Source organism: Acipenser ruthenus, chromosome 33 (genome assembly GCF_902713425.1).
Source record: "Acipenser ruthenus chromosome 33, fAciRut3.2 maternal haplotype, whole genome shotgun sequence".
In the NCBI taxonomy this organism is placed as follows: Eukaryota; Metazoa; Chordata; class Actinopteri; order Acipenseriformes; family Acipenseridae; genus Acipenser; species Acipenser ruthenus.
The window spans coordinates 2287051-2301978 of NC_081221.1; the positions used below are offsets into that span (position 1 = coordinate 2287051).

Here is a 14928-nt window from a genome sequence, read left to right on the forward strand (position 1 = left end):
TAAAATAAGGTATGTGTATTTAAAGATGGGTCTATTCAGGGAGACCAAGCTATATATAGTGCAAGGCAGTCTCTAGGAGTGGGCTAAAATGAGAAAAAAATGCCCCAGGTGTTGGGGTTACACCATCATCATTAGATGACTTGCTCATTAAAATCATTTGCTTATATAGTTAAAGAGGATACACCATGAATTATTTAAACCTATATTTAACAGCTGAATTTTGAGAATGACTTTCCTTAGACCAGTCTCTGCATCTACTGAGCAATGTGCCCTTATTAATGACAGTGCCGTATGCGTTAGCCTTGAATGAATGCAAGACAGAATCCAAAATGAGACCCAGTAAAATAAAATATTCACGAAGCAGCTTTGAATATGCAAAAAGGGATTTGATGCTAGACCTCTCAACGCATTTGTTGTACAATACAATACCTACTAGGGGCCATCAAGAATATATACCATTCCATCAACTACAGCAAGCACTGTTGAGTTTTTAACCAGACAAGCCCTGCACTGCTTCATTGCTTCCCTGTGTACCATTCGGCATGCGTATGTTCTGGACTCAAGTGACCCTGTTTGAATGGGTCCAATTTCACTGGATCCAGACAGAACACAGTCTTTTATAAACATACAGAACTCTGTGGCAATCATAGGCATCCTGGTTTCATACCAATGTAAAGTTTTTGTTTAGATTCTCTTGTCCTGAAGTCCTTCATACAATCTGTCGATCTACCATTTAAATTCTTTACCAAATAGCAGGGGTGTCAGACTACAGTCCTCGAGGGCCGCAGGGTCTTTTGGTTTTCATTCCAACTTAAGCACTCAATTAACATAATTAATCTAATTATTTGTTGAATTTGACATATTTCATATTTTTCAAGGCCTTTTACAGTTGATGGTTTTAAAAATGCACTTGATTCAAGGTACACTACATGTGAAACATTTTGAGGCCTGATGAGAAGTGTTAAATGTGTCCAGTTAATCAAATAATTAGACCAATTAAGTCATTGAGAGCTTGGGGTGGAACAAAAGCCAGAAGACACTGCGGCCTTCCAGGAACTGAGTTTGACACCCCTGTCATATATAATAGATTCATATTATTTGGCTTAATGCACAGATTAGATCCTGCCTGTGTTCATAAATTGAAAATGGTTCATGCATGATAATTACAGTAGCTTGGTAATTAGGTCTCCATAAATTAGATTCCATAACATTTGTGGAAGCTGCAAAGAATTTTTGTATGTTTTTTTTGTTTGTTTTTTATTAAAAAGACTTCTAGTCATTGCCATTGAATCAGTTACGTTTCTTTTTAGTTTTGACCAGGGTACTGTAAACACAGTTGAATCTCTTGATGCATGGCACTTCAGTTTTGTGCCTACTGTTTTAAACCACTAGCTTAAGATGGCATGCACTTTTAATTGACGTCTTAAAATTTGATTTGAATGGCTAGACCATAAGCCAGGGCTTCCTAAACCCTGGTCCTGGGGGACCCCCTGTGTCTTCTGGTTTTCATTCCATCTGAGCTCTCAATAACTTAACTAAACTGAACTCATCATTTGCTTAATTAGACCTTTTTTTAATTGTTCTCAACTCCTAAAAAGTTACATAGTTAGCTTCAAATCTCCAACTGTTTAAGCAATTATAAAGGTCTAATTAAGCACATTATTAGTTCAATTACGGGTTTGGGGTTTTGGGGTTACGGGTTAGCTTCTGTGGTGCTCCTGAGCTCTGTCTCTGTCTCTCTCTCTCTCTCTCACCTCGGCCTCACTGCCCTCCCGCAGGTTGTAGGTCAGGTTGTGATGGATGTCTGCAGTGAACTTGCTGGCATACTCAGGGTACAGCTCCAGCACCTCTCTCAGCGCCCGCACGCTGATGTACTGCAGGTCGCAGTATGTGAGCGCCTTGACGTCTGCGTTGGTCTTGATCACCTGCTCCTTACAGGGCAGATCCGCGCCAATCAGATCACTTTTGCCTGGTAGGTGCAGAGACGGAGACAAATCAGCGGTCTGTATTTGATAGATCACCCTTGGTGGAGATTACCATAAAGTTAAAAGGAAGGCAGAACCTAGATTAGCCACTCTTTAGATTATTAAAATTGACCTTTGCAGATATGGGTATGCATTGCACGGTGTTGTGTAACGCACTGCCGTTACGGATTCAGTCCCCTTGTCAGCGAGATGAGGTTAAAAGCTTCATAACCAGATATTCAGGGATTACCAAGACATTTATTAAGCGACCCCATTCATTATGCATTCATTCATCCTAAAGCTGGATTTGGTGTTGTGTTTTTGCATGCATCGTCAAAAGAAATCGAATCAGGAGCATGCCGTACCGAGAATGGCTAAGACCATGTTGTCCTTCAGCACTTCCAGAGAGCCGGAGCACACGAAATAGTTGGCCTGCAGAGCGTCGCCTTGCCGGATGAGGTACTCCCCGGGGGCGCAGAAGGAGGTCTTGATGTGCAGGGAGAGGGAGCGCAGGCAGCCTCGACTCGCCGACTCAAACAGAGGCAGCTGCAGGATGTCTTTATTCAGGTGCATGGCGATGTCTGCGCGCAGCTCATCTGGGAAGTCATGCAAGAGCTGCAGATTGCAAGCAACCGAGAGAGAGAGAGAGAGAGAGAGAGAGAGAGAGAGAGAGAGAGAGAGAGAGAGAGAGAGAGAGAGAGAGAGAGAGACGTGACTCCAAACCATATTCCAGTCATTCTACACGATTTCCAGCCTTAGTCTGTTCACTTCTACTTGTACCAATATTGTGCCGTACACAGATGTTTGCCATCCTATAACCCTATAATAACCCATTTCTATCATCTAGAAGCCCCTAACTATATAGGTCTAGCACTGCTCCAGTGAATACTGGACACAGCTGAGTGTACCTCATTGGCATCAATGCCGTTGTTCACGGACCAGGTGGTCTGGAAGTACTCCAGCATCCTCTGTTTGAGCTGCTGTGGCAGACGATGGACCCTGATGAAGTCTTTCAGGTCCTTCATGCGCGTGTGATACAGCGAGCGGCGGGAGTACATTCGCTGGATAATCGCGGTCACGTTCCCAAAGACCACGGCGTGCATCAGAGCTGAGCAGCGAGAGGGAGAGAGACAAGGTTACAGAACTACGCTGATGTACATTTCTACATGAGCAAACAATAGTTTTCTTTTTGAGTAGTTCTTATCATGACGTTGGTAAGTCATTCTTAACATCCTTAGATTTAAGGATTGTACTGGGAATAATTTAAGACTCCCATTGCTTAGCAGTTTCCATTGCAGGTTTCCCCATGAGCCTTATATAAGTTTCCTGTACAAAAATCATGGCAGGTCTAATTAAGCTCAGATGTCTAATTAAAGCTGCACTAAAAGCTGGAATGGCTCATGTAATGGGAGCCTTAAATTAAACCCTGTTGAATAAATTACATTATAGATACATTATAGATACATTTTGGTCAGGGTACACGAAGTCCAGTTGTGTCAAATCCTCATTTATCCAGGTCCTAGACCTATAAAAGCTCAGCTCGAAGGCATCTGTGCTGCTTACATTATTTATGGGCCTCTAATTCAGAGGATTACCTCCTATGAGCATGGTGCAGATGGAGAAGATCTTCTCTGCGTCAGTGTTTGCACAGACGTTACCGAAGCCCACGCTAGTGAGACTGCTGAGGGTGAAGTAGAGGGAGGCGATGTATGCGCTCCGAATGGACGGGCCGCCCATCAGCGAGTTATTGGTGTAGGGAGATTCAAGACGCTTCCCCAGTTCATGAAGCCATCCTGAAGAAGAGACAGGAATAGCATGAAGCAATGGGCAAAAAAAAAATTCCCTTCCGCAACGTCTGCGTCACAATTCACATTGTGCACCCAGGAGGCAATGCAGTCTGTTCCTATTAGAAACAAATAAAGAACAACCGAACTGTAAAATGTATGTATTTAGTTAATTCTGTGTACGTACTTGATAGCGTATTATTATTAATTTATTTAGCAGACGCATTTATCCAAGGTGACTTACAGAGACTAGGGTGTGTGAACTATGTATCAGCTGCAGAGTCACTTACAATTACGTCTCACCCGAAAGTCGAAGCACAAGGAGGTTCAGTGACTTGCTCAGGGTCACACAATGAGTCAGTGGCTGAGGTGGGATTTGAACCAGGGACCTTTTGGTTACAAGCCCTTTTCTTTAACCACTGGACCACACAGCCTCCCATTATATGCAAGTTGTGCATGATGTGTGTAACAGAGTGGAGGCTGGGTGTGAACTGGCGACCCCGCGCACTGCAAGCGAGTGTCTTAACCACAATGTAAAAGAGCCGGACTCGTCTGCATTAGTGGTTTTAGAGCTTATAACCTCATCTCATCTCACCGACAGGGAACAGGACAGAATCTGTAACGGCAGTAGATCACACAACATTGCCCTGTTACACATGTGGTTTACAGTTATACTGTATAAAAGAACTGAGCTCAAACAGGTGTGCATTGAGGAGATGTGAAAAGTATAAAGAGGTGTGCATTGAGTCGTACATGTAATACCTTGGATGCAGATTATATTCTTAAAATGACAGTAGAATGTTTCTGTTGGTGGCAGTCTTGAACAGTGTCATAAACAAACATTCTTAAATTAATAATAAAAAAAACATCTTTCAATGACTCATGTGTTAAAGCTTTGTGAATATGGCCATATGATTTTATTTTGCCTGTCTCTGTATTGAATGAATGACTGGCGGGGTACAGAATTCCATTACAGAGATTCATGGTACATATCACATATTCAGTCAATTAATATAAGAATTGCATGAATCCATCGTCACACAAATGTTGCAAAGTGTCAATGCATAAGAACAGCTGGCTACAGGTATAATTAGCGCTTCTCAGCAGCAGATAAACAGCTAGTGACAAATTGGGGTTAATTATCTTGTCTGAACCAGATACTGTTCCGTTAACAATGGGAGATATCCAAAGAAGTCGCCAGCATTTTATGTTAGAATATGAAGTGCCTGTTTTTAATTATACAGTGTGGGGAGAATGCAGCAATGCTATGCAATTACTAACTCTGTAAACTTTAACAATTATAAAAGCTAAGTCAATCAAAGTTAATAAGACAAAAAAACTCAGTATAGATCTCAGGCTTACACTAAAGCAAACTCACACTCCATGTTTGTACACCACTGTTCTGTTCACAAAAGCGCTTGATTCAATCAAATTGCTGTGGGTTAATAGAAAAGGGAATTTCTAATACAATATGTGATTAATTCAGTTATCACCAAATTCTATTTGGCAATTTTCTCTGTTGTAGCAGACAGGGAGTAGTTATTTTAAATTGTAACGGGCTGTTTCTTACTGATTTTGTAACATTCAAATGGTTTTATATCTTTCAGAGAAAACATGGGCAGCCTAGCTTTCAATTCAAAATAGCGAAATCTAAATAGAGAGGTAACAACCATCATCTTCTGTGCTAAAATGACAAGGATCTGTAGTCTATTAAAAACGGGTAAGGGGGAGATTGTTCCCAGACGTTCTGTAAGGCTGTTATAGGATGGTCATTACACCACAAACCCTTCTGCACTAGTCAGATTCCATTGTGAAAGCATGTGCAGACTGATTTGTATGCGGATTACTCTCGAAAACCTATTAGTTCCTAGCTGTGCTGTACTTTCTTTCTTTCTTTCTTTCTTTCTTTCTTTCTTTCTTTCTTTCTTTCTTTCTTGTTCAGGACTTTGTATAGATATAGTTACCAGACCCTGGATTTTAGCACCCAGGTCTAAGAAAGTATAACACAAATAAACCGATTGCAGCTGGTTCAAAATGCTGCTGCTAGGATCCTTACCAGATGTAAAAATCACATTACCCCCTGTCTTACCCAGCTGCACTGGCTACCTGTAAAGTTCAGGATTACTTTCAAAATTCTCCTGCTTGCCTATAAGGCCCTTCATCACACAGGTCCAGAGTATCTCTCCAACCTGCTGAACTGCTATGTCCCTGCATGCAAGCGGAGGTCCTCTGACTCAAGCTTGCTTGTTATAGCCAAGCAAAAGTGGTCCACTATGAAAGGCGCTATATAAAATAAATATTGATTGGATGATTGAAAGTGTGTGGATAGAGCCTGCAGCATTGGAATGAAGAATATTAATATATATTTTTAATAGATTCTATGGAAATAGCTAGCAACATTGCAAAATACAACTTTTCCTTTTTTTTTTAATCAAAGCTCTGGAATGATTGCTGATACAAAGAGAAAAAAAAACTGTTATATAAAAGCTTTTTTTTTTTAGCTTATTGACTCATCCTGTTACTCTCTCTGACTCATTGAACTCCATCTACTAGTTCAATTCCTCTGAAATCCCCTTTCATGTTCAAGTGTAAACAGGTACAGTAAGTAAGTCCCCTGCCTTGGTAGGTTCTGTCCTTGTATTTACTTTGTAAAGAAGATAAAAGCAGAACCCTGAAAAAGTAGGTCAGTATGACCTATTGGAGTTAGAAGCAGAGCCACCTACAATATGTAGCACATACTCCCACAAGGCTCGAAGTTAACGTATATTTGGTAGCATTTTGCTACCCAAAACTCTTAATTTGCTACTTGTTTTTTTTTTTTATGCAGTAGCATTTTTCTGATACCTTACACTGCAGTTTATATGACCGACCCTGAGCATGTACATAATTACCGGTATTAGTTTTTGTACTGCCCCATGTTTGCAAATCGTATTGGACAGTGGAGTACAAATACCTACAGTACTAGGTATTTGTACTCCACTAATTATCTACCTATTATGTGTTCTTTTTAGCGTGTGTGAAACAACGTGGATACATTTTTTGTTAAAGCACACAGGAGAAGTATGCAAGTTAGTGATAATCTATTATAAAATGAAAACAGATATAAATTAATGCACCTCAATATATATATATATATATATATATATATATATATATATATATATATATATATATATATATATATATATGTATACAGCATATATTGCACTGTCAAACTATAACTTGCACACATTGCTAACTAATGTCACTGTTTAATAAGACTAACCCAGTGTTTTTTCCTTTTTTAAAATCGTGGTTATCCTTTATTCTGTTATTACTTCTTCGTTAATTTTTTCAAAATTGGACAGCATTTAGGAGGCTGTGTGGTGCAGTGGTTAAAGAAAAGGGCTTATAACCAGGAGGTCCCCGGTTCAAATCCCACCTCAGCCATTGACTCATTGTGTGACCCTGAGCAAGTCACTTAACCTCCTTGTGCTCCGTCTTTCGGGTGAGACGTAGTTGTAAGTGACTCTGCAGCTGATGCATAGTTCACACACCCTAGTCTCTGTAAGTCACCTTGGATAAAGGCATCTGCTAAATAAACAAATAATAATAATTTGAAAAGGCAGGGTGTAAGCATACATATTTATGAACAACACAGTTAGTATAGCACATTCCATGAATCTTTTAAATGTAGCGGTACCGTGCTGGAATTAGCTTTCAATTTCAAAACAGTTCAGTTGTGGTTGTAAGTTTATAATTTATAAGGTCATACAATGCAGGATTCAACAATAATGTGGCACACATTACTATTTTTTTTTTTTAATCGCTGTCTTTATAGGTGTGTATGATTTGTTAGTTATCGAAATCTCAGTCAACAACTGAAGACAGATAGAGGATAATTTCATACCACTTAATTTTCACCGATGAAACATGGTTAATGGTACTGATGGCATATCAAATGCTTAGATGACAGCTATGGTTGCATTCTTGTAGAACCAAATACATTTCGACAAGGAACTGTATTAGTTCCATTAGTTGAGCACAAGATGGTTTCAATAAATACTTTCTGATTTAAATATAGACCTACTATGTGATTGTTTGGGATATTCAGTCTATTTAAAACAGTATTTTTTAAATTATTTTTATGTATAATTATTAGTCAAATAAACCACTACCGAATAAGACCATTTTGCTACCTACTCACTACTGCCTTAAAAACTTAATTTCTAGCCCTGCTCCCTCAAATGACCAGCACTGAGCGAGGCCTAAAGTAGGAGCTCGGCAGGTGTATCCACAAATCAAATACATTCCCTTATGCAACATCTACAAAATGAAGCCCTTAATTAGAGGTGATAATACCCTCTATAACTATTTAAACAGCTTGAACAGTCATTGTGTCAAAGTAATGCCGTACTAGCTGCCTACCTTTGTTGGAGAAAATCACTCCAATAAGCTGGCATTAAGCCCCCGCCTCCTGCTTGGGTACTCACCAATCTCCCAGGTGGTTGGGTCATTGCTCTCCATCTCCTTTCGCCCAATCACGTACCAGATGCAGGCCATCCAATGAGCCAACAGGGCGAACATGGACATGAGCAGGGTGAGCACCATGGCGCTGTACTGGGAGTAGCGGTCCAGCTTCTGGAGCAGCCTCAGAAGACGGAGCAGACGGACCGTCTTCAGCAGGTGAACCAGCGAGGTCTGCAGAGGGAACGGGCTTAGAACTGACCGACCGTGCATAGTAAGGGTGACATTCCATCAAGGGGCTTGATGAACCACAAGAGCAAGGGGATGGAATCACAGCCTTAGGTGTACAGTTTGATCCATTTTTTTAAGAGTACATTGTAATAGAATAAAAAAGAAATACATGGATACTTTGAAGAACTTGTACTGTTTTTTGTGTTATTTTTGGAAATCCTTAAAAGATCACTTTGATGTGTTAATATCACAATAATAATAATAATAATAATAATAATAATAATAATAATAATAATAATAATAATTGAAGAACAAGAATGAGCAGCCCTTTCTTTCTAACTCAATGCACTTTAATAGCAATTATACCATGTTTTTACAATGCATTGGCCTTCATCCATAACTATTTAACACTCAGAAGTGCTAAATTCAGAAATACTAAAAGAACCTTCAAAAGACACAAGTTTCAGCTAGAAGATTGAAGACATTATACTACACTTAAAATAATTCCCTGTGCTTTTACCAGATGCACTTTCTCTCTTTTCTAAAACTCTTAGTTCAGGACCTTGCATAGCTCTCAGACAGACCCCGAATTTCAGGACCCTGGTCAGCTCCTCAAGCTATTTATTCAAAACTGCTGAGTATGGATGGGAAGAGGAACAATAAAAAAAATAGTAGCAGTAAAGAAAAAGAAGAATACTTACCACAGTGATGTTAAAAGCGTAAAGAAGGTCAAAGGGCAAGGCGGCTATGAGATCCACAAAGAACCACGTGGCCGCGTAGTGGATACAGATGGATCGAGAGTCATAGACTACCTGACCAGACTGACTCACGTAGGTTGTGCGGAAGTTCAGAATGATATCTGTTTAATACAAATAGCCCTTAATCAATAAAGCATTCATCTCCTTCAAACACTTACAATCCCAAGTAAGACCAGTAGACAAACCTTGTGGGTAATTGTTCGGCGTGTATTTGTTTCTTATAGTTTGAAAAACATTCATACAAATCTTGCTTGATACGTATGATATCTGCATTGCCAAAGAGAATTGAAAAAAAAAACAACTTGGATATTCTTTTTGGATTGGGAATGAATGTCACAAATTACTGTTTGGTCAAATTAGTGGGAAGCTATTACAAGAGTGGATAAAAGATAAGACCCATAGATGATTCAGATTGTACCTGTAAAGATTCTTGGAAGATATGGTAAAAAAAAAAAAAAAAAAGACTCTCTGTGGTTTTGGAATAAACGTAATGGGCCCTGTTAATAAAACTGGACTGCTGAAATGTATGGTAACATTCTCCTAGGTAACATTCTCATAGGTTAAACAGTGCCTTGGAAAATCAGAATAAACTTCCGACCCATTCTAGAACAGTTGAACAAGGTTTTGTAAACAGGGCCCAATAGACACAGCGGAAACACAGATAATCATATTGCTTGCCCTGTAATCCTGAAACACCCAGCCAGTGTACAGTGTCCCAGATGTATACTGTATAGTGAAAACTTCTTGTCTTTAGCTACTGACCAAGGATGAAGAGCATTTCCACAGCGATGTCGGTGACAATGGTGCTCCGGGAGGCTGCGTCACAGTCATTGTAGGCGGTGAAGCAGACGTTGTAGGGCACGGTGACCGCAACATAGAAGGTGGCCAGCAGGATCAGCCAGTCCCACAGCGCCTTGAAGATGCTGTAGTGGAGAAGGATGAAGCGGGACTTCTGCACGGCCGCCACCTTGTACTCTGGGATGGAGGGCTTGTTCTCGAACACAGTCTGCAAAGCGATGGGAAGACGGACTCGTTATGGATTTCACTACTACTGGGCAAGGCGTGAGCCAAAATGTTTTTTTTCTTTCTGCAAGAGCTCCTGCTGGTTTGTACATCAATTCTTAGCAGTCTAAGTGCCCTTAATGCTGGTTCATATTTCCATTATGCAAACTGTAAAGGTGAGGGGAGGGCAGCTTTTCTTGTTAAAAGGCAATTCTGAGTATGAGTATCAGAACACTCCTATCTATAACACTGTATATTAGATCCTTTAGACAGGATCTGGGCATTTATTAGGTGTTTTTCTGATTGTTCTGGTTAATGGCAGACCTAGTGGAAAGCCATGTCTTTTCTTTGTGCACAAAACTGGCAGCAGTTAAAATCCCACTGTGATGTATATCGTCTTACAATCACATTAACAAACTAAATGAAACCCATATCTGTCTAGAGGGCTTCAAATGATTCTCTGGCTCCTTTTAAGCTTAGAAGCAGAGAGAGAGAGAGAGAGAGAGAGAGAGAGAGAGAGAGAGAGAGAGAGAGAGAGAGAGAGAGAGAGAGAGAGAGAGAGAGAGAGAGAGAGAGAGAGAGAGAGAGAGAGAGAGAGAGAGAGAATAAACTATTAAATTAAATTCCTATTATATCCCTTTTATGTTTTCAAAGTGCTGTATTCAAAGCAAAATACAGTTAACAACATCACGATCAGTGGTCCTTTGGGTGTCTTTAACTTGCAGTAAAAGCTGAATATGTGAGAATGGCTCAGAAGTAAGACACATGTTTAACTAGAGAAAGTGTGAATGTAACATCACTCATTCGACCTTACCGAAGTAAATAAGTCATGCCTTATCGTTACAGCACAATGGAAAATACAGGAGAACCCAGTGCTTGAGACTGAAATCTGACGTTTGAATTTGTTTAATTATAACATCCATAACTTCAAAATTCGAAGGTAAAGCTTATAAGAATCAAAGTCAAGTAGACGAACATCTGTACACTTAAGAAGGTGCAAGCTCAAATGTTTGTGAACATGCCAACAGCACTGCAGGCTTTTATTGTACAAAAGTCCAACTGAAAGTATGGTGTTTAGAAACGGGTGAGCTTTATACATTATGCATAATTGCGTTCATCACTGTTCGGGTGGTATTAATAGATTTTGTTCAAATCAATCTAGTAGTGAAGATGACGCAACATATTGATCAACCAAAGACTCATGGGTACTAGAGACAGTCCACATCTGCGGAAGAAGCTGCTTGATGAGATTCTGGGGTCAATAAGCTACTAACAACCAAACGAGCAAGATGGGCTGAATGGGGCCTCCTCTCGTTTGGAAACCTTCTTATGTTCTTATGTTCTTAAATGAACAGATGTGCTATCTCCTTCAAAAAGTAGGAGTTAAAGAAAGGATTTAGGCTTTGAAAAGGTGGCTTATATCACAGAATAGAAACATCTAATTATATATGTATTACAGCTACAGCTCTACCAGACAGACACAGGAACATTAAATTACTACCTTAAAATGTGGGGCCCATTTATAAATGAATTACAAAAATAGATCTAAGATTAGAAAGTAAGTTTACCATATCAATGACTTGTGCAATCATGTGGTAAACCTACTAACTGTATGTACATTTGATTACAAATATTTATATAAAGAAATAACTAAATGAAAGTGGAATTAAACGCCTGTACTTGGGGGACCAAGTTCTTAAACTGTTTTTATAAATAACTGCTAAAGAAACCTTCCAGTTAGTTTCAAAGCACATAAAATAACAATGCCAGTAAGAGGTGAGAAGAAAAGGTTGTCTAGTACGGAACAGAACATCTCCCACTTTTGTGATTTGTCCTCTTGATATTTCCCAATGATTAAAAGTAATATAATCCCATGTGAGTCTGGCAGTTTGAAATTCTCTGCGCTTGATCTTCTCAAGTCATTAGGCAGTGGAAGCCGCGAAGGTGGCTGCCCAATTACCAAGAGAAGGTTCACATATTCACGGTTCCGGATCTAGGAAGAAATGTTCCACAAACTGTTTACAATTAGGATAAAGGCCAAACAGAGTTCAGCTGCTTCTCTAGTCTCTTTTAAGAAACCTGAAAGCTGGCTGCAAATTAAGGACGACTAAACTGCAATTGATGTGCGGCATTTCAAGCAACTTGGAGTGAGGAAGGCATCAGCTGAAATATTTAGAATGTGACCAAAACATTTGTGGAGGTACTGTACTTTGGAGGGATGTGTTGAATTTGAGTCATGATGAGGAATACTCACACTACAGTACACCTAGAAAAAAGAAGGGAAAGACGGGGCTTGATTGAAGTCTATAAAATCATAAATAGAATAGATAGACTTAAAAGTTAGTACAGAGAGTAGACTAAGAGGGTATACATGGAAGCCTGGTAAAGTAAGTTTACACAGAGATTTATAAATACATGTAATAGTCCATCAAGTGATGTAGCAGGACCTAAAACACTGGGAACATTTAAAAAGAAAAACAGTAGGGGAGAATGGTGTGCTAACAAGAGATGAGCCTTGATGGGCCGAATGGCCTTTTCTCGTTCCAAAACTTTTCACTACAAAAAACAGCCTTGCTTCAGCACAGAGCAGAGACGAACTAAATGCAAGTTGCAGAATCAATGGCTGTCCAAATGAACGCTCTACAGATCTCCACATTACGGCTCTTTTGTTTTTAAGTTTTATGGCTGTTCAAGAAGTCCCTGGTCACTTATAAGGCTGTTCCTGCCAAAATATGTTGAACACCCTGCTTTAGATCTTATAATGTTCCCTACTGGGTTAATAGTTGCGAGGAGGGTGGAGAGCTGTGTAGACGTGCCTCAGATGTATCCTGAATAACGTGGGTTAACTAGCAGGATACATAATAGAATACCTGACTCTGTGACATATATGTTACAGAATAGATCTGTGGCACTACGGTCTGAAGCATTAGACTACTAAAATGTGCTCTGTGCTTGTATCCACAAGCTGTGTCTGGACTCTCTATACTGCCTTTTGGCCTGGTTTAACATCAAAGCGTTACAATATTTACACACATTTTCTCACTGTTGACAATCTTCTGTAAATTATGAGTTTGTATTTTGCCTTGCATTTGCATGCAGAGCAGGTAATTTGGCGTTATGCGAGAGCGTGGGATTCTGTGCTTGAAATGTGGGACATTACTCATAATGTGTGACAGCAGAGAGGTACAGTATGTCAAGGACTGGTGAGGTTGTCATCTTGGCACAATACAAGGAACCCAATTATTCTGTTAAAAAAACTGTGCTGTTCACATCCCTGATTGTTTACATGTCCTTGGGGGAGGGGGGGGGGGTGCAATATACCTCAAAACAAGCCAGGGGCTCCTAATTAAGCTAAGCTCAAGAACTAACAAGAACTGGTTGCAATTCATTTTGCCAACAGTTTAGTTTTGAATTTAATCAGTCGCCTCAACAGCCACGAGTTCTGCCCCCGCACCAATCCTTTTATAGTTTTTTCAGAGCGAGTTACGCGCTGGTGAAGTATTCAGGGTTTGGCAATGATCCCAGCACACTTCAGGAAAAGGTGCAATTACCCCAAACCCTTGCAATGATACAATTAGGCTGAAACACATCCTTTGATTGCCGTCTGACGTGAATCAATTATGCAATGTTGCAAATTACTAGAGGTATTTTGTTATATCTGATCTCCTTCTTCCTACTTGAAATAACTGAAATTATTATTTGGTCAAAATAATTTGTTTGATAACTTCAAAAGACCTTTTCATAAAACAAAGGTCATTTGTTCTCAATTTCTGAGGCAACAGCTAGTTAGATTAACCCTAAAAACCTAAGCCTTTAACACAAAAACATTACACACACACACACACACACACACAAAAAAAGGCATTATGCCACAGTTAGAAACGCTGGAGGAAAAAAATGTAAGCCATTTAATAAGCTAAATAACCCAGTTCAACGACACTTCTTATCACACTTCTTGGACAGAAACCAGACAGTAATAAATAAAGAATTGCATGACTGCACACCCTGGAGTGAGTTATTTATTACTGTCCGATTTTCAATTAGGGAACTGGTTGCTGATGTTGCCTCTGCTTTCCTATTATTTACTATACTTTTACAGTGTTGTTCTTCAGTAAAAGGGAATAACATAGACATACAGCACAGGGATTTCCATTTGAAGTCAGATTTTCTCCCATCCTGTTGAGACGGGCAGAACGGTATGTGTTTTTCATGACAAACGTTGAACATAAGAACATCAGAAAAGTTTGGGAACAACAAAAGGCCATTCGGCCCATTAAGGCACATCATTCTCCCCTACTGGAGGGAACTAATTTAAAAGCACAGAATCTAATCTTTTTTAAAATGTTCCCAGTGTTTTAGATCCTACATCACCTGGTCACCTGGTAGGCTATGCCATACATTTAGTTTATTATTTTTTTTTTTATTTATTTATTTTTTTATATAAATTTAGTCGTTGCCAATTATTTTTTATTATTTTCTCCCAATTTGGAATGGCAGATTATTTTTTTATGCTCAGTTCACCGCTACCACCCCTGCGCTGACTCGGGAGGGCGAAGATGAACACACACTGTCCTCCGAAGCGTGTGCCGTCAGCCGACCACTTTTTTTTCACACTGCGGACTCACCATGCAGCCACCCAAGAGCTACAGCATCGGAGGACAACGCAGCTCTCGGGCAGTTTACAGGCAAGCCCGCAGGCGCCCAGCCAGACTACAGGGGTCGCTGGTGCGCAGTGAGCCGATG

The 14928-nt window shown here is 39.8% G+C and overlaps 1 protein-coding gene across 1 annotated transcript in view; it reads right to left on the reverse strand.

The window, feature by feature from the left end:
• The window catches only part of LOC117433326 (potassium voltage-gated channel subfamily H member 4-like), a 50581-nt gene that overhangs the window by 10307 nt on the left and 25346 nt on the right, over nt 1-14928 (reverse strand). Inside the window, exons 5-11 of the mRNA XM_059006733.1 lie at nt 9946-10189; nt 9127-9284; nt 8221-8428; nt 3560-3757; nt 2873-3072; nt 2330-2579; nt 1755-1969 (exon numbers count right to left, since the gene is read on the reverse strand). Coding sequence (XP_058862716.1) covers nt 1755-1969; nt 2330-2579; nt 2873-3072; nt 3560-3757; nt 8221-8428; nt 9127-9284; nt 9946-10189 — 1473 coding nt within the window. The remainder of the gene's footprint in view (nt 1-1754; nt 1970-2329; nt 2580-2872; nt 3073-3559; nt 3758-8220; nt 8429-9126; nt 9285-9945; nt 10190-14928) is intronic.